This window comes from Phytophthora infestans, genomic scaffold (assembly GCF_000142945.1).
Source record: "Phytophthora infestans T30-4 supercont1.14 genomic scaffold, whole genome shotgun sequence".
In the NCBI taxonomy this organism is placed as follows: Eukaryota; Oomycota; class Peronosporomycetes; order Peronosporales; family Peronosporaceae; genus Phytophthora; species Phytophthora infestans.
The window spans coordinates 342,584-364,457 of NW_003303745.1; the positions used below are offsets into that span (position 1 = coordinate 342,584).

Genomic DNA, 21,874 nt, shown 5'->3' on the forward strand with positions numbered 1-21,874 from the left:
CGTCCGCTTTTATTTAATTAAATTAGAATGTGTTATAATAGCTTACTGCGTACTTCCTAGACACCCTTTCCCTTCGTTTGCCTCGATTATAGTCATATGCATTCATACGTGCACCTACTACTACATTCTAGTAAAATATCACAGAACTATATAAACGAATGGCATGAGTGCAGCCTCAAATCAAGGGTAGACAAGTAGCCTACTAACATGGGGTAACGAAGAGCTTCCTTGCAACATTACCAGCATTATCGATAGAAGTACAGCCTCATTTTTGGCAATGGATGGGAAAAACAATGGAGCTAAAGGTTAGGGAGCTCGAGGTACCCAAACCTAGAAAAAAAGCTGTACCAAAAATGTATGTTGCGCCCGTGAATATATCAGTTGAACGGAGTTGTCGACTCGTGAGCGATAGCTGCGCACGGGACATGCATGTAGCGTTACACATTATTATTTATGGCAGCTGTTGGAGGCAAGGATTATATAACTGTAAATATACACGATTATGACCAGGATTAATCATGGTCGTCGAAATATATCTTGAATCAGTGTCCATATGGGGAAGATACGGAAAAATTGGCGAGGACGATAAATATACGTATTGTGTGGCTGGCAATCGGCCAGGATTAACCCTGTATGTGTACTTCGTTCCAGGACTAATCCTGAGCAAATCACGTAATAACCTGCGAAGACTACGGCTATCAGATCGCGTATGGATACGACGGAAGTGACTCTTTGAAGATCTTCTATCTGGAGGAGGTGAAACAAAGAAGAAACAACCTTTATGAATATGAAGAAACACGTACTAGTAGCTGTTAAACTTCTATACGCTTCCAAAGTTTCAGCACAATATGGCCCGCCGACCTACTGCTCCACTTGAGTTGGGGGAAGTTCTTCGTCGCCATCGCTCTTGTCGTCGCTGCGCGGAGGTGGCAATTTCTCCTTCGTACCATCATCGTCAGCATATGGCATCGAAGTAGAGGCTTCCACAGGGAGTAGACGGTCCGTCCGTAGGTAGTAGAACAATTCGAATCGTCGGCGAGTAGGCGCAGTCTTGCTCATGTCCGGATGTACTCTCTTACACACCTGTTGAATGAGCATCCAGCACACATAGACTACACAGCTGAACGGATCGAACTGCAGAGGGTTGTTCTGCGGAATAACATCGTACCGTTGCAGCCCAGCTAATTTGAGGTGGGTCGCCACAGCTTTGGCAGCATTCATGTAGGAGCCCTGATTTAGTGGATCATAGTAAAACATCCTTTTTTGACTCACTATTACCGTAGCACAGCACCAATTGAAGATCATGAAGTTCAGGGGCAGCAAATCGTCTCCACAGATTGGTCGGCAGGCTTGATGGGATAGCCAGATCGCGTATACGGCTTGTAAAATTTGAACCGTCTCTATTCCGCGTACGTTTGGACCTTTGTTTCGCGGCACTGGAACCCGGGCGCACCTGCACATAGGTGAGGCTCCCCAGAGCTTCAAGTGCAACGCCCCTTATCAGAGCTCGGTTTAGACCAACTGGAGGCACCGCTCGATACAGCATCGCGTACTGGCAATTCCGGGTAGTTTGGGAGAGTCTCTTTGCGCTTGTTTGAAGAGGCCTTAATCACGTCTTCAGCCGCTTTGATCGCTAGATCGTGGTATTCGGTAGGTAGTGCTGGTAGTCCATCCTGCTTAAGCCACTTGTACATGTCTAGACCAAGCTGGACCTGAGACTTTATATTCTGGGCTCTTATAAAAGTCTCGATCTGCTTACGTGAGAAGTTACTCACGTCTTTGATGATCAATGTCTCCACTTTACCTTGATCTTCAGTGCGAGACAAACCTTGAGACTGACCTTGTTGAAAGTCGTCAATGGATATTGCATCAGCCGCGGTGTTGCCAACAGGAAGTAGCTTCGTACATGCATCTAGAAGCTTTGGCAGAATGTAGAATGGATCCTGGATCACTACTGAATTCTTCAAATTTTTGAGTTTTGACTACTTCTTTTCAAAGTCTCCATATTTGACAAGTACATCAAATAGGCGTCTTTCCGTTTCCACTAGTCCAGATTGCTCTCGATCGAGAGCGTTACACAGCGTCTTTAGCGTAAATTCACCTCCTTTTTTTCTGCCTTATTCCGCCGCTTCATACCACTTCCGGTCGTTTTTTTCATCTGCAAGCACCTTCTTCTTCAATTTTCTGGGTGCCCAACTTTGTTGGCTTTCGGGTTCAACTTTATCGTAACTCCACCATTTCCTTCAAATGATACGCTCTTCGTTTCATCATCATCGTCGATTTTCTCGTCTTCACTGCTACTTATCCCAAATTATCGTTTCACGTCATCATTATTGTCTTGAATTGAGCTTTGACTTTGACTAGCTCCTTTATCTGCATGTTCCATTTCTTGCATTACAATATCTGTTTCCGCTCGTTTCCGCTAGCATACATTTCTCCACTGATTTGTAACAAACCGTAGCATCTCGACAAATTTGTCATTGTTTCAATGTCTGCCAGTTCATTTGCTATCAAATGAGTCGCACCTACTGCCTCTCGATACCTGTCCGAATGCGTTCGCACCCTTTGTGCTGATGCGCCTTTTGATTCGACTGAAAACCTTTCGTAAGTGAATTGTTTCACCTTCTTTAAATTGTTGTTTGCTGTTGTCCATCTGTGTATTTATTTATCATGCACAAGTTCGAAACAAGATACCTTATCCGTATTATAAAGGATAATTTTGAATCCTGGATAAATCCTGTTTTCTTAAAAATACTGGGAAACCAAAAGCAACCTCCGGATAACCCTGGTACATACCTGTCGTTAATACGATTCCACGGAATATGCGTTCCAGACACGGCATGTTTCTTGCGATAGGCAATGGCGTGACGGCATGGTAGGCACATGGAGCTAGCGAACTCACAATCACAGATCCAAGTGTCCAGGCTGAGGTTGTGCTCCGAAAAGATGCCGCGCACAATAGCCAGCAAAGCATCAGCTTTGTCTATGACATACTGGTACATCAAAGCCTTGTCCCTTGCTGCAATACATTGATGCTCGATTTGACGAGCCACATAATGCGTTGTGAAGCGCAGGACGTTACTCATCTCTTCATCGTAGTTGCTGTTCACAGATTGACCAATGCGAGATACGCGATACTGGTAATCATTTTCTTTTTCGACGATCGAAAGCAGCCAAAGACTTAATACACTGAGCCATGCTCATCGAGCCGTCTACACCCTTCTTCAGCATCCCAAAAAAACTCTCCAGGCGATTATTCGTGTGGGTTTTAAAGTGAGGAAGCGTAGACCAAAGATATAACACCCAACGATCCCGACAAGAGTCCCAGTTCTTTTCAAAATAGGCAAAAAAAACATCCATTCCACATCGATCACAGATTCCCTTGAGCGAATCATGAGCGTCGTTATACTTATTTTCGGATAATGCGTACACCATTTGGTGCACCACTCCGTCTATATGCCTCGCATCTTCCGTCGATAACTTTCCGAACTCGGGCTTAGCACGCATCTCTTTCAAATACTTTATCACGTGAAAATGACAAATCAAGACGCGAGCGTCGGGAAAGTTGGCCTCCAGAACTCGAATCTCGTTGAGGTCCTTGTCCACGATAATAAAACGTAGCGACTGTATACGAGTAGGATGCAGTCGCTTGAAATGAGAGATGGCTCGCTCCATGTGACAGTCCCCGTTCGCCCCGATCAAAGATTGTTGCACCACGGCTCCTTCTCCAAACTCGTTCATCACCACGAACGTAAGCAACTGATAGTTGTATCGGAAAAAAATCATGTTTAATCCTGAAAGAATCCAGGATTGATCATGTAAATTTAGATAACTAACCTGTTCGTCTTGTGGCAGCAGTCGACCAAAAGAATTTCGCTAAATTGACCGTACACTCAGCGGTAGCAATAGAGATCTCTTCGCTTTCTCCTGCATCCGTCTCGGCCACGGACGACACATTCTCTGGATCTACCGCTGCGAAAAGCGCAATTTCCCGAGCGGTGGCGTCGTTGTCGTCCAATGTCGAAACGAGAGATGAGTGGCCGCGCACTAAGCTGTCAACGTCGGACTGGATTACATTTTCATCGTGATCCAGAAAGTAGTCGCAGATGCGCGGCCACTTTGCACCAACTGCTAGCATACCGTCCACATGGGCACCAACCAATGGATCTGCGATGCCCATAGCCGTGGGATACGTAGCATACGCAATGACAGAAATCCTGTGGTTGTGTGAGTAATTGCCTTTTTTCACTTGGAGCTCACCGCGAGCCAAATTCCACTGCACAATGAACCGAAAAGGGCAATTCGTGAGACGAATGTGCTGTCTCGGACGTCTACCTCCGCTACGCGATTTGCGCTTCTTCCAACCGTGCGTACAGATGTACGTGCGCTGATAAGGGCCCATGGTTTTTGGCACCATTTGCGAGTCGTCTTCTCCCTTCTTAGTCCTTTTCAGCCGCTTGTCCCTCTCCGCTCGCGACATCGTTTCCTTGACCGGTAGCACCTGCATCGTTCTAGAGCGAAATATGCCTTCCAGGACTCCCAGCTGCTGTGCCAAACCTCCGGCGATCCACGGCCACAAGACCAACGTCACATCTCACCTGCTTCTCTGCACCTCTAATATCTGATACCGAGTGACGTCCTGCTTCTCCATCCTCCTCCTCTCTGCCATCAGTGCTGCCGGAGCTGTCACGTCCGTCGTCATCGTCCCGGCTGTCGGGATTAGTGCCGCTGTCATATTTTGGCTACTGTGCTCATTACTGTCGTCATTTGGCTGCTCTTCGACTTCCAAAAGTGCTGCAGCAACACCTAGCGTGTACGAGAGGCCAGGTCCCTGACCCTGTAGAGAGGTGCCACGTCTAACCGCGCGCGCCGTGGCGGCGACGCAGACGCAGCCGCCGACTCCTACATCCATCTGAGAAGGAAACGGGAAAAGTGATAATGGGAGATTGGAGGTTGGGGGTCGTCCTCGATTGGAATTATCCCCCGATCGTACCTAGCCAAAGGTAATAAATTTTATTTTTCAAATCATGGACACTTCCATGAATACACCTTCGTGCACTCAAATTCGTTCTAAACGGCAATTAAATCCGTGATGAACAATTCAATTACGTAAATTTCTGAGTTTCAATTACCAAATCTGCAATCAAATTCATTTTTACTGCACACAAATCCGTACATAACGTGTCGTACCCCACAGCATTCCCGTCCGCTGTTGCATTTACCGCTTTACTGCACTGCAGTTCCATTCGGTAGACCAACACAGGCGCTATCCACTTCATATTGTGCTTCGCAGCTCTTTCCAGAAGACGCATCTGCCGCTCAGCAATGGAGAGGACCTCTTCCGTTTGGTCCGGAACCCGGGTGCGGTCGCATACTTCATCTCAGATTATCGCCAATGCCGTCTTGATGTGAGCCTTCAAAACGCTGAAGCACTCTTCGATGGGGTTGTACATTGGGGAGTACGATCCCAAGCGCAGCAACACCATGTCAGCGTGCTTAGTGACTCGATCATCGTCTGGCGATGCGCAGGAGCATTGTCCATGATGATCACGACCATCTATCCCTCATAGCACTTCCTAGACTCATCAGACGCTTTGACAGCCGTGTAAATCTCCTCCACAAAAGCAGCATTTTTGTCCATACGAATGCTGCCTCGTTGAAGTCGGTAGGTGACAAATCCAATGGTGGATGAAACAGCACACGGCACCTGCAGGCTCGCGCCTTTCGAAGGCGGATGCCTAAGGACAGCACACTTTCCTCGCTTAGCGCCTCCTTTTTGACGCTTCAAGTGCACACTAAAATTGGTTTCGTCATAATACACAATACAGTTATCTTGTCCTTGGTGTTCTTTGAGCTCTTTAGCAAATTCCTGGCGCTTTAACAGATTGACTTCGCTGTTGCAGATTGTAGGCTTGACACGCACTTGTTTCACACACTGGTACGCTTGCAGGACACGCTGCTTTTCAGCAACAGTATGATGTTTGTAGGGGGGGCATCTGCGTAGTTGAGGGTGAAACGAGAAGTGAGAGTACGTCGGCTGACCTTGTCTTGGACGCGCGGGTTTAGCGCGAGCTCAGCACAGCCTTCAATTTTGGCGCGCACGGATTCGTGTGCAGTAAAAACGAATTTGTTTGCAGATTTGGTAATTGAAACTCAGAAATTTACGTAATTGAATTGTTCATCACGGATTTGATTGCCGTTTAGAACGAATTTGAGTGCACAAAGGTGTAGATTCCTGCACATTTCCAGTACTATAATACTGGCCTCCAACAGGTCCGATTATTTAATATCCGGCTGTACTGTATCCGACCTAAACCTCTTATTCTACAGTTCAATCTAGAAAGTCTGTATGGATCAGCTGGCTGTATTTGGGAGGGGCTTATATTCGGGCGTCGACGAAAAGAAGTCCCCCTCAATGAGCGATTTGGTGATTTGTCAATGGTACATCTAATCTTATCTATCCGATATAAAGGGGTATTTGAAATTAAAGCTACGCGTACTCAGGGGGACCAGCAGCGATTACATCCACTCCTGATTGGTTCGAGTCGGGTTACATTAGTTTACTCCACCCCTAGACGCGATAAATATCAATACCGGTACTATTAAAAAGCAGGTACCGGTACTGTGACCACATGTCCAAACTACCCTTTTTACTACGCTCCTTTGAAAGAGAAACAGCAGAATGCGAAAGGACTCCTGGAGTCCTTTCGCATTCTGCTGTTTCTCTCCCACCCTAAAAAACACTTCGGAAAGCAGCTCAGTACAGCGAGGAAGTATCAACTTGAAACTACGGGCACGCGGTCACTCATCGATGCGAACGATAGTTTGCTTATCTCCGTGGAACCCACAGCATTTCCTGTCGAGCTCTGCGGTCGTACGAGCAACGTCAACGTGAAAAGCTGTCGAGTGCGTGCGCTAGCCCAAAAGCCGGACCTATCGGGATGACCAGAAAAACATGCGTGATAACTTACGACGTCAAGAAATGGAGCTACGCCAGCAACTGCAATCCCTACGGCGTCAAAGAACGGAAATTTGGACAAGTTCAAGAGCTCGCCAGTATTCGTCTCTTCTTCTATGGAGAGATCTTGCTACGAGGCTTCACGAAGAGCGCAAGAATGTGGAAAATCAACAGCAACAGCTCCAACTCATGGTAACCAACCAGCCCTCGTACATCACCACTCTGCGTAAGGTGCTTAGCAAACAAATCAACGGGCCCATTGTCTTCCCTTTCGCCAAGAAACCAACCCCACCGTTCTACAATTATATTCAAGAGCTGAAAACACGGCTCCAACAAATCGACGACGTGTTTCGAGGGGACTTTGACCAAGTGGCGGGTGATTTTTTTAAATTCCTGTACCCGCGGTCTAGACTTGTTTTGCCGTCATCGCTAATGGAGACGAGCAACACCTTGTGGCACCTTTACCTGCAGAATTTTAGCAGCAAACCAGACTACCAGCAGTATGACGTCGGGGATTTAAATAACACGTTGGTAGCGAGCTTCTCTGACGCACCTGTGCTGGAAAGCGGAGAGACAGGTCAAATTCGGCAACGATGCGTAGTTAGACGATTCGTCCAAGGCAATCGCATACTTTCCACTTGGAAGTTCGGCTTTGAAGGAGAGGGCATTTTCAGTGGATTAATGGCGGACGAGACAGGCTGAAGCCGAATTCACACTTCTCCAGATGCGATGGAACCTGGGACCGGGGTGGAAATATGCATCCATCGCGTTCCAGTACAAAATAACTCCCCAGCACCGGATAAAGCAATTGTCAACAAATTTCATGAAGTGCTGAATAGGATCACCGAAGAAAGCGTGGTGAACCTGACGACTACTCTAGAAAACACACTACTGGACAAAGCGCTGACCCACATTAACTATCGGATTTAGCACTTAGATGTGGCTTTGCGAGTATACAGTGCCTTAAATAAAAAACATTGAAAAGCGGAGAACCTTCCGCACAATATGCGCCTAAGCTTGCGGCAATTCACTGCTGTAATCTCAAATAGTTTTTGAAAACTGTATCAATACCAGGTGCGCTTTATTATGGAAAATTACTTCATTAATAGCAACATTTCTTTTTTTCGTGATATTTCTTCAAACATTTACTTCTCTTTAGCGGGACGAACACGTTATCGGCACAAATTCAGCACCGCGATCTCCAAATTTTTGCCTGGGTGTTTTCTCCCAAGGCGTCTGTGTAAATACTAGGCAACGAGAATATCCATCGGAATCGCTAATTCGTCGCTCTAATTTAAACCCTGAGTAAATGTGCGCCAATGCCTTTTCGAGCAACACGATTTCGAGGGTCGACACAACATTCACGAGGATTTTCATGCTGTGTTCGTGCAGCAACTTTGGGAACGCTTTGACGCCAATTCAAGCGATACTGGCGCGCTGGCGCGCGCCAGCTTGTGATGAACACACATCTCAATAACTGTCCCAGGCTCCATCTCATCTTCTGAATGTAATACAAGTAGTCGGCACCAGTCGGTCTCGCTCTCTTTCATGACTCAGTGAACTTGGCTCTTCTCACGGTGGGGGCGCTTGTGTTTAAAAAAAAAAGCGTCAAGTGCGGAAAAAAGCAAGGATATTCTAAATATTTTTTTTTTAATTGTACGGTATGTAAAATACTTAAGAGTTGCGTTGGTGATTGCTTGTGTCAGGCTCGTTATTTATTTAGTTACGATGAACACGTATTTAATACGAACCCTGCTGTTGATCAATACTACAGACAACGACGGTGAAATCCGCCATACCATACAAATCCGCCACGAACACTTGAAGTTTAAAATAAAAGATTTGAACAAGTTTTTATTTTAGCCAGTGATAGAGTAAATTGAATCGACTGGTTCCAACGGGTAGCATAACACTTATAGTTAGAATTTCTATCACTCTGGAAATGGCGCCTCAGCGCTCCTATACAATTCTAACCAAGCACGAAGCAATCGCGACTGCTGAGGCGTTAGGAAGCTGCCAAGCCGCATCAAAGAGACTAAATATCCCTCGCACGACTCTTCGCGACTGGCAAGACGATAAAGAGAACATCCAAGACTTTGCGGGTGCCCAAACCAGCAAAACCTTGAAGGGCCAGAGTGCAGCGCCGTTAATACACTTCTCTCACGATTTGGTAACCTTTATGAAGGATGTGCGACGAGAAGAATGGGTAAATCGTCTTCTTATTAATTTATTTTTACAATGTGAACTAAAACCGCTTGTTGCTTAGTACATGTATACAGGCAAATACAGGCAAACGTCCCAATTTTTTAATAGTACAAGCATTTACTGGTACTGTATACCGATCGGCAAATATCTATTTGAGTTCGTGCATTTGTCGAGTGATCTCTTCTGGTATGCAAAGGATGGATATATGTTGCCAATGGTGTACGCCACCCGGTGTGTGCCATTCGAATGATGCTATTGGCGTTTATTAGTTTGGAGGATCGGGTACTTTTTGTATGTGGAACTCCGGACTGAACGGGAAAACGGTACCACATCTTCTCTCGCTTGATCAAAGAGCTAGCTCCAAACTCACAATTTCTGAGCGCTGACAAAATCGAAACGATCTTGTCTGCTCACTTTATATCACGTTAGCTGACTCTATTCCTTCTAGCGTGACTAAACAAATAGCGTTTGTTCATTGTATTACATGCAGACTCTCGCCATCAGGTTGTAGTAATACATGTACAGTATATGGAGTCGAGACCTGCTGTCGGGGGGACGGTACAGGCATGCTTATCGTTAAGTAAAAGAGTTTATCTACATAAGACGAGATGCTATTGGTTATATTTCCTGAGACATATGAGCCAATACCAATCTACAGTAATTGGCCGATTCCGGACGGAATCCGGAATGGTGCCCATACGATTTGATTGAAATTGAAGCAATCAAATCGATTCAAGCTACGAGGATTATTCATTCCGGACAAACCAACCAATTCACATAATTTGTGGTTGGCAGCATAAATTAAATTTTATTTTGATGGCGCGGTTAAGTGGGATAGGTCGACGGCATCAGTGCGTAATCTAGTGGACAGCTGGTGAGCGAGTGTGGAGCGGTCGTGGAGGCGGCGGCGACGGTGGCACTGGTGGTAAGCGAGCGAGCGTGAAGGACGAGCGGCACGACGGCGGTGATCGAGTGTGGAGCGGCAGCGGGTGATAACGAACCATCGCGATTCGGGTGGGTATATGGGGGGGCGAGGTGCCGTTGATATCGATGGCCAAGTTGTACGTGTTCGGCGCGCGCCCTACAGCGTGGCGGTGTAGTGTGGGCGACGGCTCGATGTGAATTCGTGGTTAATCTCTTGCAAGTTGGTAGAGTTGGATTGGTGCGGCGTGAGTACGTGCGCGATCTGTCCACCGTGGCCAGTTACCATCCCGAGAGCAGGAACTAGTACTTCGCGGAGGTGAGCCTGGAGCACGGGTGCTGGACAACGGGGACCTCGAGATCCTCGAAGACATGATCGTGGTGGTGGATGGCCAGACCCGAGCAACCTGGCCAATCCGCGCGCTAACATCCTGCCGGAGAGCATCGACCAGTGCAAGGGCTACAGCGCATTCGCGGTTCTGCTGGACTCGCTGAACGTGGACCAGCCGGACGGAGGTGATGGATCTGATCTCGGCTCTGGAGTTAGTGCAAGAGGTGTGCGTAGTACCTGGTTCTTGTCCCTTCCTGTTACGTGCTGTCAGAGGCTGCTATGCTTGTGGCTTCGGATGAGAGCCATCTGAAGGATTACCTGAACAGCAACGCAGACAAGATGTCGCGCTCCCTCGCTGTGTCCAAGGTCGTCGTGAATGCTAGGGAGATCGAGCTCGACAGTTTGGCCAAGGACGGCGCCATATCCATCTATGCCACACGCCAAGCACGCCCGCGTACACTCTGGAGACGCCCAGTCCAGCAACTGTACGTGGGCACGATCAAGCAGCTAGCACCATCGCACAGGCGCTTAACGTCACGGGCCCGTTTACCACGTACTAACACCACACCCAGGCAATGGCCCGGGCTAACGGCATCCTGCGCGCCTGTATCAACTACGTGGACGTCAAGGCGCCGTTCTCGTTCACGCGTCTACACGGCGCTGGTCCGAGTATGGGTGTGGAGTTGGGTTCGACCGGTGAGATGGCCCGCTTCGGCACGGGCATGCACGAGGCGCATCTGACGCGCTGCCGTGTGCCAGCTTCAGGATGCTCAAGGATATGGTGCTGATCTCGATCGGCAATCAGGACATCAAGCACGAGTTTGCGGAGAAAGCTCGGATCCTGCAGGAGCTGGTTTCGATGTGAAGTTGTGTCGCTGAATCAAATGCTGGCATGTAGTAGTTAAACTGAATGTTTGACTAGGCTTACATGTTTAGATATCTATTGATAATCAAACGCTGTAAGAAAAATATTTAGCTGTACTGTAATTTAGTAGCCCATTAGCGGCGGGGTGTCAAACCCGCAAGTGTACAACCTTCAAGCTGCAGTTTGATACTAGTAATGCTACGATGGCGCTGAAGCCTTGGTATGCTCGCTACAGCGGTCCGTCACAAAGTGCAATTATACAGCAAGTGCTCGTAACGTGCTAGATTTGTATTGCCCTTTATTCGATAAGACGCAATGATTCCGGACAGTTCCGGAAATAAGCTGGTATGCTAAACACCTAGCCCTAGTGCGATGGGATTGGCTAAATCCATGGATTTTGGTTCATTTCTGTAGTCTCATTGGTGCGCTCAATTATTACCTTTCTAAGAGGGTTCGGGTCTCCGGCTTATCCTACAATAAGGAGATCATTGACCTAGCGTGAGGGTAGGGCACGCATGCGCTCTGTTAACATCACACAAGAACGATCAAGAAAGTCACAGCGATGGAGTGCAGACGCGAAACACCCGATGCAGCATCTATTTCGGAAGCTAGAGAGACACTACCGAGCAACGGTGGGGACGAGGCATTGAGTGATGATATCTCACGCAGTACGGGGCAAGCGGATAGACACAAAGCGCTCGCGATAGTCAGATGCCGGGTTTATCGGAATGACCAAAAAGTATCGCGTGACACACTGCGGCGTCAAGAGTTGGAGTTATGCCATCAATTGCAATCCCTCCAGCGTCAAATCAAAGAGAGGTGGGCAAGTCCAAGCTCTAGCGAGTATTCATCGTTCCTTCTCTGGAGAGACCTAGCTGCTCGGCTGCAACAAGAACGTCAGGATGCTGAAAAGAAACAGCAACAGCTTCGTTTCCTAGTAAACAGGCAAGCTATGTACATTGATACTCTACGGAAATTTGCTAACGAGCGGCTTGGCGATCCCATGGTCTCCCCTTTCAGCATGGGGCCAGCTGCACCTTTCGACAGTTGCATTCAAGAGCTAGAAACAATGTTCTTGCAAACCGACGAAGTATTTCGAGTGGGCCCTCAGCAAGAAAGCAGCCAAGGTATCATAACCTTCTACCCGCGATCCAGACTTGTGCTGCCATCGTCGCCCTCTGAAACGTGCAACACATTGTGGCAACTAGGCCAGGAGGTTTTTAGCAGCATACAAGGCTGTCAGCGGTATACCATCGAGGTCCCAAATATCGCGATGGTTGCGAAATCAGTCTACAACGCCGTGCTGGAAAGCGGCGAAGCGGTGCAGATATCGCAATGGTGTGTTACTCGAAAATTCGTTCAAGGCGATCGCATCGTATTCACTTGGAAAACATTATGGAAGGGAGCGGGATGTTCAGCAGAATTAAGGTTCAAGAGACAGGCTGGGGCCGACTGCAGCCTTCTGAAGATGCAATGGAACCAGGGACCGTAGTTGAAGTGTGCGTTCATCGCATTCCGATATGTTCTGGAGCCCCGACACCCCAAGACTCGACAGTAAACACGTTTCATACCCTTCTGCAAACAATCAGTCAGGGAATATTGGCGACACTAACGACGAGCCTGGAGAACGTGCTACTCGATAAGGCATTGACGCAGGTTAGCTATTAGTTGTGGTACGTGTCCAGTTTTAATAACCTGACCGCTTTATGCTGTATCCATCTTGCATACTAGTATAGCTCTAGGTGTGTTTTTACTGTGTAAAATACTGAAATAGTAGTAAGATACTGCTTTTGATAGTACATGTAACATAGTGTGTGTGGTACAGTATGCTCAGTTACTACTATTAATAGTAGCACGTGTACATTACAATTAGCTCGTTTTTTAATCTGTTTTCTTGCCAGCCAGCCGACCCAATTCGTGATCTCTGAGTCTAACTCGGAAAAGTGAACCGAACGGTGCGGCTCTGTATTTAGGGCTTCTAATGGTATGATTCGAGTAGGTCATACTGCTTCATGGTGTTTCTAATCGTTGCCTGCGATAAAGCGCGTTGTAACTAAAACACGCGAGTTGGGTTTGACTCAATAGTGGATTTTAGGTTTTGTGGCGGCAGATGTCGTCGCTATTCATTCGTTACCCTGTTTCGCGACGTGGGTGGTGCCTTGGTGGGCGAAGGCGTACGCAGTATTGCAGTATTGGGTGGGGAATGCCATCGCAACCCGGCAAAATCGAGTTACTTTGCGGTGAACGACGCCCGTCATCTGGTGTCGTGTGTACCATATATTGGGTACAACTCCTTATTGTAGTCCCTTTTTATAATAAAAAAAGAGCCTCTTGACGCTATCAACACAGAGAGGATCGTATGTACAGTAGTAGTACTACCTCCGTTCTGAAAAAGATAACCATTTCAAATTATATTACAGCCTACCCAAAAACATACGCCCTCTATGCCGATCACTTTATGGATTTCGAATCTCCCGCGCTTTTCCGACCAGACTGGCACCTGGGGGAGATCACAGACAGTGAGCGCCAGGCCGTCTGGGAGACCTTACTGCTTCGCAGCGTGGGAGGAGTGCTCAAACATGGAGAGATCGTTCGGGTTGCAGCGTACTTCCGTGTGGGCCGCCAAGCTGTCGAGCGAATTTGGAGGCGTGGAATCAATTCGATGGGAGATCGAGAAGCAGCCGTGGTCAAGTCAAGGAAGAGCGCATGTGGTAGGAAGAAGGTGGTTCGAGCTGAGCTGTGCGAGAGAATCGCTGCAGTTCCTGTCAATGAGCGCGAAAACCAGCGTCTGCTTCAGCGCGCGTCCAACATGAGCTGCTACCTGGTTCAGCAGCTGATCAAGGAAGGCTACATACGGCGTGCGCTCAGACAGACCCGCCCACTACTTACACCCACGCACAAGTTGGCGCGCCTCCGGCACAAGGACAAGCAAGTACGAGCTGGCACTCTCCCTACGTCACTGCCTTGTGACGCTACCTCACTCGCCAATGCTAACGCGTACATGCTGCTTCTTGCAGCGAGCAGCCCCCCACCGCCTACCGCTGAAGTTCCAGAAGCCCCACTGAGCGCCCCTTCAGAATGTGGCGATGTAGTTGCCGTCTTAGATCCGTTTTTGTATCTGTAGTTGCACGGCGGAGCATGAACGCCTTAGTTTCTCACTGTCAGCTCTCGGCCATAAAGCTAGCTAGCCAGCCTCTCACAAATTAATAAACGCTTAAATGAACGAGGCGGAGCGCTGCGCAAAAAAAACAAATGGTTATCTATTTCCGAGCGGAGGTAGTAGTTGCTAAGTACTACGTTGACAGCTTAGCAGAGTCATTCCATGTTGCTTATTAATAAGTGACAGGACCGAATTTCTGGCTTATACTTCTCTACAGTATCTTGGTCGCGTCCGACGCCGGCAGGATCACAGTCTGCAAAGAATGGGCTGGTAGGCTCAGAGTGAACGTGTCTGAGTCTGTTTGCTTGACACTTATCGTGACGCCCGCGTTATTGCGATTCATAAACTGCATCACAACTTGGTCGTTCGGGGTCACAAATGCGCAGCGGTGGAATTTGCGTAAATTTTTGTTCTTTGGGAACTCGATACGCTTCGATCCCGGTGGCACAAATTTAGCGAAGTGACCCATAACGTAGAACATAGGCTGCTTATAGAATTCAGCTCCATTCTTTTCGTCAATGAGGATTGCCGCATCCACATAGTTTTGAGCCCAGGTCGGGCCTCCTTTTGTGTCCAAGACCATGTTCCATTCGACCCATCCGGCTGCCATGTTGTTGATATCCTCAATGATGTCTCGGCCATAGTTCTCCGCCCGCTTCCAAGCTTTCTTAGGGTCGTCGAGTGCAGGGCCTCTCCCGGTACCGATCAATGATGGGAGGTATCCCTCACACGCTTCCGTATTAAGCATAAACATATCTGGGTGGGTCTCGGAAAATTTTAGCAGATTGTTGTAGTTTCCAGCAAAAGGCAAAATGAAGTCAAGGTTCTGGTACCAATGGAAGGCCAGACCGCTAAGGTACTTCCTTGACTCCGGGTCATCAAATGGTGCACTGCGAGATTGGATGCCTGTCTTCTGGTCGTCGTTAGCCATGAGCTTCAGCTCTGGATGATTTATAGCCATCAGTGGGCCAAGGTGCATCTTGATGAAGTCTCTTTCTTCTGCAGCAGTCATCCGGAGCGTCTGCCACGGCGTCAGAGGGAGAGGGGGCTTTTGCGGCTCGTTTTGCACGCTCATGGCCCAGAAGTCAATCCCTTCCTCCTTGTATGCGTCGAAGAACTTGGAGTAGTACAACGCTAGAGCTTGCCAATACTTGCCGCCTGGTTTCCCTTTCATGGTACAGTCGATGACAGAATCTCCGTTCGTCATCCATAGCGGCGGAGCCCAGGAGGTTGCGAACAGTGTCACCCCATTCGTCGACTTGTTGAGGGCACGGTGGATCGTATTGAGCTTGTTCGAATGCGGTGCCTTGTCCGACGCGATGGTAAAATTATCCATCTTAAAGTCATCCACCATGTCGTTGTAAGTGTAGGTACTTGTGGAGAAATCCGTCGAGCCGATAGGGATACGACCCATGCTGTACTGTAGACCGGAGTCGGCGTAGTACTGCTGTAGGACCATTTCTTGCAGCTCAGCTGAGAGCTTGTACAAGTTAATAGCGACAGAGTCCGTAAGACTACCACCAAACCCGAGCATGGTCTGGTACTGTCTGGACACGTCGATCTCAAACGTTGGTTTCTTGACCGGAGGCTCATCGATGGTTGCCACTTCATACGTCAAACGCATGCCAAGTTTGGAAGTGGTGTAGACCCCCACTTGGCCAGATTTGAGTTTCTTGTAGTCGTTGGAGACACTATCGCATTGAGTAGCGTTGCAGACGCAAACACCTTCCAAGTTGGTTTGGAAACGCGTGGACCAGCTGCTACAAGTCGACAGAACGCCTGGCGGCCCAAGGAATAGACCGAGGAATATGGGTAGTGCCTTTGAGAGCAGCATGGATCGCAGTAATAACTTGGTGGCTTCTCTGTATTTTGTCTTATTTTTGAAAAGTGTGAAGGTGAAATGGTTCTAACGAGGCATCTCCGATGTGACGATGACTATCTAGTGGAATATAACTGTACTTTTTCGTATAGAGAAATCGTACATAACTGGACTGGTTGGTGGAGAGTAACTCCCCCACCAGAACACCAGACTCTATAATTCATCACTTCTTCTTTTACCAGTGTCTTCTCCTTTTACCAAGTCCAACACAAGTGTCTTCTCCTTTTACCAAGTCCGACACAAGCGTCTTCTCCTCCTACACTCAAGACTTCCTCTCCACTATGGCCGCCTAGACCACTCTACTTTTGTCCTCACTCCATTCTGTGCTGCCCTAACAACTCTGCGCAAATCATCCCTCCAACAGGTTATGAGCCCAACGCTCAAACGCAAAGCGCCACCTGGCTCAACAGATTAAGACCCCAACGCTTCGCCAGAGGACAGATGACGGATAGGAGGCGAGCTGGACGCGGCAAGCCAACAAGCTATAAGCCCGACCCTTCCTACCAATAAGGGCGGCTCAAACGCAGAGCGTCACCTGGCTTAACAGGGCATGAACTCGACGCCGACAAGACGTCTGCCCCGCGATATTGAGCTAGAAGAAAATCTCCCTAGACTTCAAACCATACGCACTGCGTTATGATCCCGCTATAAGCGGCGCATTTGGGTTGTAAATGCGCCCACAATGATAAGCATTGTATATTGAGCCCGCTATAAGCGGGGTACATGGGCAGAAATGTCGCCCCCGCATTGACCCGCAACAAGCGGAGCATACGGGCTGTAATATCGCCCACTATAATACGCACTGCGTAACGAGCCTGCTATCAGCAGAGTATGCGGGCTGTAATATCGCCCAAGATAATGTTGGAATTATCAAATTACTATCTCCACTGTTACCACAAACAATAATGGCAGTATACTACCATTGTAGTGCGAAGAAAGCAAGCCACCGTGCCTCTGCATATTCAGGCAAAGTGTCATTTATTGTATGATCCGACAATCAAAAGTTTTGATTCAAAAATGAAAGAAGAGAATCCAAAGTAGGCAAGCCAACGAGCCACTGCCATCGACGTTGCTACATACTACTAGTAGTACTAGTATCTGTTCACAAAGAAACATAAGTAAGAGAAACCAAAGTCCAGGTAAGCCACTGAGCCGCTGCCACTACCGACAATCCCTAAAGAAAAAGGAATAAAGAGTGAAAACACAGAAACCGGGAGGCTTTAAATCTGAAAAGATAAGTCAAATAAAAATGAGGAACTTGAAAATAACTTAGTCAAGGTGAAAATGAAAGGCAATAACAAAAATGTATAAGCCTCTGCTGTACATGTAAAATGTCTCGACAGATAATGAATGGCATACTACCAAGACATTCAGCTTCCTGAACAGTAAAGATGTGCTAACAATGCCTCCATCTACGCTTACCGAGCAATAACACTTTTTTGCATGAGCAATGTCTCTGTCAATTGACTAAATAGTGTGCATGCTTCTCACTACTTCGAAGTATAATAAAATCCGGAATACAATCCGAAGAGCCACTAGGGAGAAAAATGCCCCAAAGATGTGAGCTATAATAGGTAAAATGTGAGTGAAGTGTGTTCCTACTGAGAATATTGCAAGCATTGCTACCTAGCTGCTCAAAACATATTTATGCTACATTCACAAAAGAAATATAATGAGCAAAAACAAATATGCAATTTGCATAATGCAAATACAAAATTGCAAATTTCACAAAGACTGCCTAGCTTGTACGACAAAAAAAAACGCTGAGAGAGAAATACTTAAATAAATGTATGAAACTGGGAGGCATCAATGCCAAAAACTTTTCATGTATTCGCCAAACTTTAACATTTATTGTCACTGGCAAAAGTTTCAAACATTTCCATAACAGTACCATAAGAACGAATAAAAAAAAAATATTCAGCACTGTATGACTACAAGACAAGCCTACAAAAGCCTCTGTCTACAGAAAGCAAACTATAGTTTTACTGCATTAATTTCATCTACAATGAATTCGATATTTGCAAATCTATCGCTAGCGCTTGCGAAGTAAAAATAAAATTATAAACTTCCAAACGAGAAACAGCTCGATGAGCCTCAAGGGAGAAAAATAACCCCAACGACGAGAGCCTGCGCACTTACTGCAAATATGATGCGTACGCTACCGATGACACTGTTTGATGCTATTTATGCTCTTAAAAGCTGTAGCCTTTCTTCAAAAATATTTGAAAACTATAAGCTCTCAATAACAATAGTCAGAACAATTTTTCAATGACTGCAACACCTATATCAACCATTTCATGAAATTGGGAGGCAATTCTATAAGACCTCAGCAATGAAAAGAAAAACAAAAACGAAACGACACATTGTGAAGAAATATCTACATATGAAAGAGCAAAACAATGGCAGTTTAAGAAATGAACAAAGCTAAAACGCTTACACAAAATATATAAAGATAAATACGGTGATCAGGTGTATCCTCAAAGGTTTCCTGAGTAGCCAACAACAGAGCGAACAGGTTTTGATTCTTAAAATTAAAGGTTTTCCTGAGGTAGCTTCTACAAATTTGTAAAGCTAAAACGATAACAGCAACAATTCAGCGAACAGGTTTTGATCCTTAAAATTAAAGGTTTCCCTGAAGTAGCTGCTACAAATTCGTATAGCTAAAACGATAGCAACAACAATCACTACGGTGAACAGGTTTAATCCTCTAAGGTTTTCCTGAGTAGCCAAAATAACAATGAAAACAAGAAATCAGCACAGTTATTGCCAAAGCAAACGGCACAAGGTGACAAATCTGACAATGAAAGTCAAAGGAAAAAGATCATCAATATCAAAACAAGATCTACTTCTTGTAAATGCTCATGTACGTACAGGACTGTTATAACAGCCACCTGTGGTACATTAAATACTATCCGACAGATAGAGCATCATACACATCCCTCGATGTGGGAGGCTGTCGAAGTAAGCATCTCCGATGTGACGATGACTATCTAGTGAAATATAACTGTACTATTTCATTTAGAGAAATCGTACATAACTGGACTGGTTGGTGGAGAGTAACTCCCCCACCAGAACACCAGACTCTATAATTCATCACTTCTTCTTTTACCAGTGTCTTCTCCTTTTACCAAGTCCAACACAAGTGTCTTCTCCTTTTACCAAGTCCGACACAAGCGTCTTCTCCTCCTACACTCAAGACTTCCTCTCCACTATGGCCGCCTAGACCACTCTACTTTTGTCCTCACTCCATTCTGTGCTGCCCTAACAACTCTGCGCAAATCATCCCTCCAACACTATTGCTGCCAGGACTCGTGTCTGCGATCAGAAAAATGGCCCACCTATGAGTCATAGGTTGGCCATTTTTCGCAACGGTTAACTAAAATTTTATAGTGTATCTTGCTGTGAGGATACAAATTTCATAATATTTGGCAATTACTAATGAAATGTTGACGCGACTCGATCATCGTGACCAATCAATTCTGGACGTAACGTCAATGAAAGTGGTTGAAGCTCTTGCTCTACAGTGACGCTTAAGACATCAGTCCTTGTATTGCTGTCTTATCCTCAAGAGTGTCCCTATTTGCCAACTTGCTTCCAAGAGCTTACACGCTGTCATGGACGCACGAAACGACCAGGGTGTTTCGGTCCTCTCGACGAAAGATTGTCGAGAGCAATCGTGCACATCTTGCGTTGTGCCAGCATCGGTCATGGTTCTGCCGGACGAGAAGACGAAGCTGCTAGATGAATCAACTGGGGAGAAAGGAGAAAAGACAAAAGCGTATCTTCGCACAAAGTTTGTGGGATTGCTCGCTCTATTTGGTATGCGGTACTGATATCTCTTACTTAGGCTTACAGTTCCTATTCTAAAGCATGCGATGTATGTTTTCACAGTGGTCATCTGGACGAACATCTTTCAAGCTGAAGCCGTGCAATTTCTTCAGGTACGATACATGATATGTAGCGTAAAGTAGAATTGCTAGTTTATAAAGCGTGTCCTGCATTTTATCGCTATGTAGACATCCATCCACTTCAACAAGCCATTCTTCGTCATGTGCTTCTGCCACGCCGCTCCAGTCAGTGCTGCTATCATTCGCAAATTCCTACGCGCATCTATAAAATCATTACTGCTTCCACAGGTCGTGTTTTTGCCGTCCATTTTCGTCTACTATCGCATATGCGGGACAGCTGAGGATCGCCATGCTGGACACGACATGTTGAGTGTACTGAGAAGACACTCCATTATTCCTTTACGACAGTTGACCCGTCTATCCGCGTTTCTCGGTGTTTTCTACTTGTTGTGCGACTACTTCTGGTTTTCAGCGCTGCAAAACTTGACAGTGGCTGCTGGAGCTGCAATCTTCAACAGCTCGCCACTGTTCGTGTATTGCTTCTCCATCTGCTTACTGCACGAACAAGTATCATGCAAGAAGCTGTTTGGCGTTCTGATGGCTTTTACTGGAGTGACAATAGAGATACTTTACCAAGACAACGGAAAAAGTGGAGGTATTGGAAGCCCAAGTGTCGTCGTGGGGCTGATGATGCTGACTTCGGTGATCCTTAACGCGGGATACAACGTGACCGTTGCGCTAACGGCAGGTGCCAACATCAACGATACGCCGACGCTTATGATCATGATGGGACTTAGTGGCATCTTCACATTTCCTGCGTGGTTGGTCGGTACATTATTCTTCGCCCACAGCCCGTTTCCTTCGTTGTACGAGCCAATCGGCTACCCTTCCTCGATCGAAGGAAACGTGATGCTGGCAATTGGAGTCGTCATGTTCACGACCAACTTCATCTTCTTGACGTTCGCTGTGTGCTGGACGTCGCCACTAGAGACCAGTGTCGGCTTTATGCTCACAATTCCGTTGGCAGGACTCATCGATACCTATGTACGTCATGCGCCGTTAACGTGGGAGTTCTTTTTCGGTGCAGCGTTGGTAATGACAGGATTTTGTATCCTGGAAATGACCTCACTGGACAATTCGTCGAACGCCAATAAGCACACCAATGTCGATGTGGACACCGAATCAGCGTAAGGGAGAAAAAAGAACGAGACAAGATAAGTGAAAACGTGAGTTTTTTGTCTATTTCTGATGATGATGCTGATGAAATGTGACGTATACGTACATAATATTACTGAACATGTAAAACAATATGGTACCTAAATATGGGTACAGTTTACGGTAAAGTTTACGGTAAGCTTACGGGACGGAATTTAGTGACTAAACAAGATCACGGGAAGGACTTAACAAGATCAAGGAGTGGACACGATAGAGTGTAGACGCCCTAGAAATTCTAGCTAACAAAAGTCACTTTTCAATTTGTTGCCAAACAACACAAACGCTTCCTCAGTCTATTACATGGTAGCACTTGTTGGTCCAAGCATCGACTTGTATCCACTACTTCGACCTTCGAGCCGAGACGTGCACCGTTATGGAAGAGACCAGCACGCCGCAGTCATTTGAAGAGGTCATCGCACTTCTCGCCCGCCAACAAGCGCAATTTCAAGAAATTATGCAGCATCAATACGCTGCCAGCGAGGCACGCATCGA

General features: G+C 46.7%; 3 protein-coding genes across 3 annotated transcripts; 2 read left to right on the forward strand and 1 right to left on the reverse strand.

Annotated features, from left to right (window-relative positions):
- Positions 1 to 10,213: 10,213 nt before the first annotated feature.
- On the forward strand, positions 10,214 to 11,203 carry PITG_09100 (uncharacterized protein; the record flags this gene model as incomplete). The annotated part of the gene is made up of 3 exons (XM_002903381.1): positions 10,214 to 10,281; positions 10,551 to 10,641; positions 10,988 to 11,203. 3 exons carry the CDS (start codon positions 10,214 to 10,216, stop codon positions 11,201 to 11,203), a joined length of 375 nt encoding a protein of 124 aa, XP_002903427.1.
- A 3,448-nt stretch (positions 11,204 to 14,651) lies between these two features.
- On the reverse strand, positions 14,652 to 15,974 carry PITG_09101 (glucosylceramidase, putative; the record flags this gene model as incomplete). Its single annotated transcript, XM_002903382.1, has 1 exon — positions 14,652 to 15,974. One exon carries the CDS (start codon positions 15,972 to 15,974, stop codon positions 14,652 to 14,654), a length of 1,323 nt encoding a protein of 440 aa, XP_002903428.1.
- Positions 15,975 to 20,368: 4,394 nt separating this feature from the next.
- Positions 20,369 to 21,358, forward strand: PITG_09102 (uncharacterized protein; the record flags this gene model as incomplete). Its single annotated transcript, XM_002903383.1, has 2 exons — positions 20,369 to 20,392; positions 20,456 to 21,358. 2 exons carry the CDS (start codon positions 20,369 to 20,371, stop codon positions 21,356 to 21,358), a joined length of 927 nt encoding a protein of 308 aa, XP_002903429.1.
- Between the last annotated feature and the right edge of the window lie 516 nt (positions 21,359 to 21,874).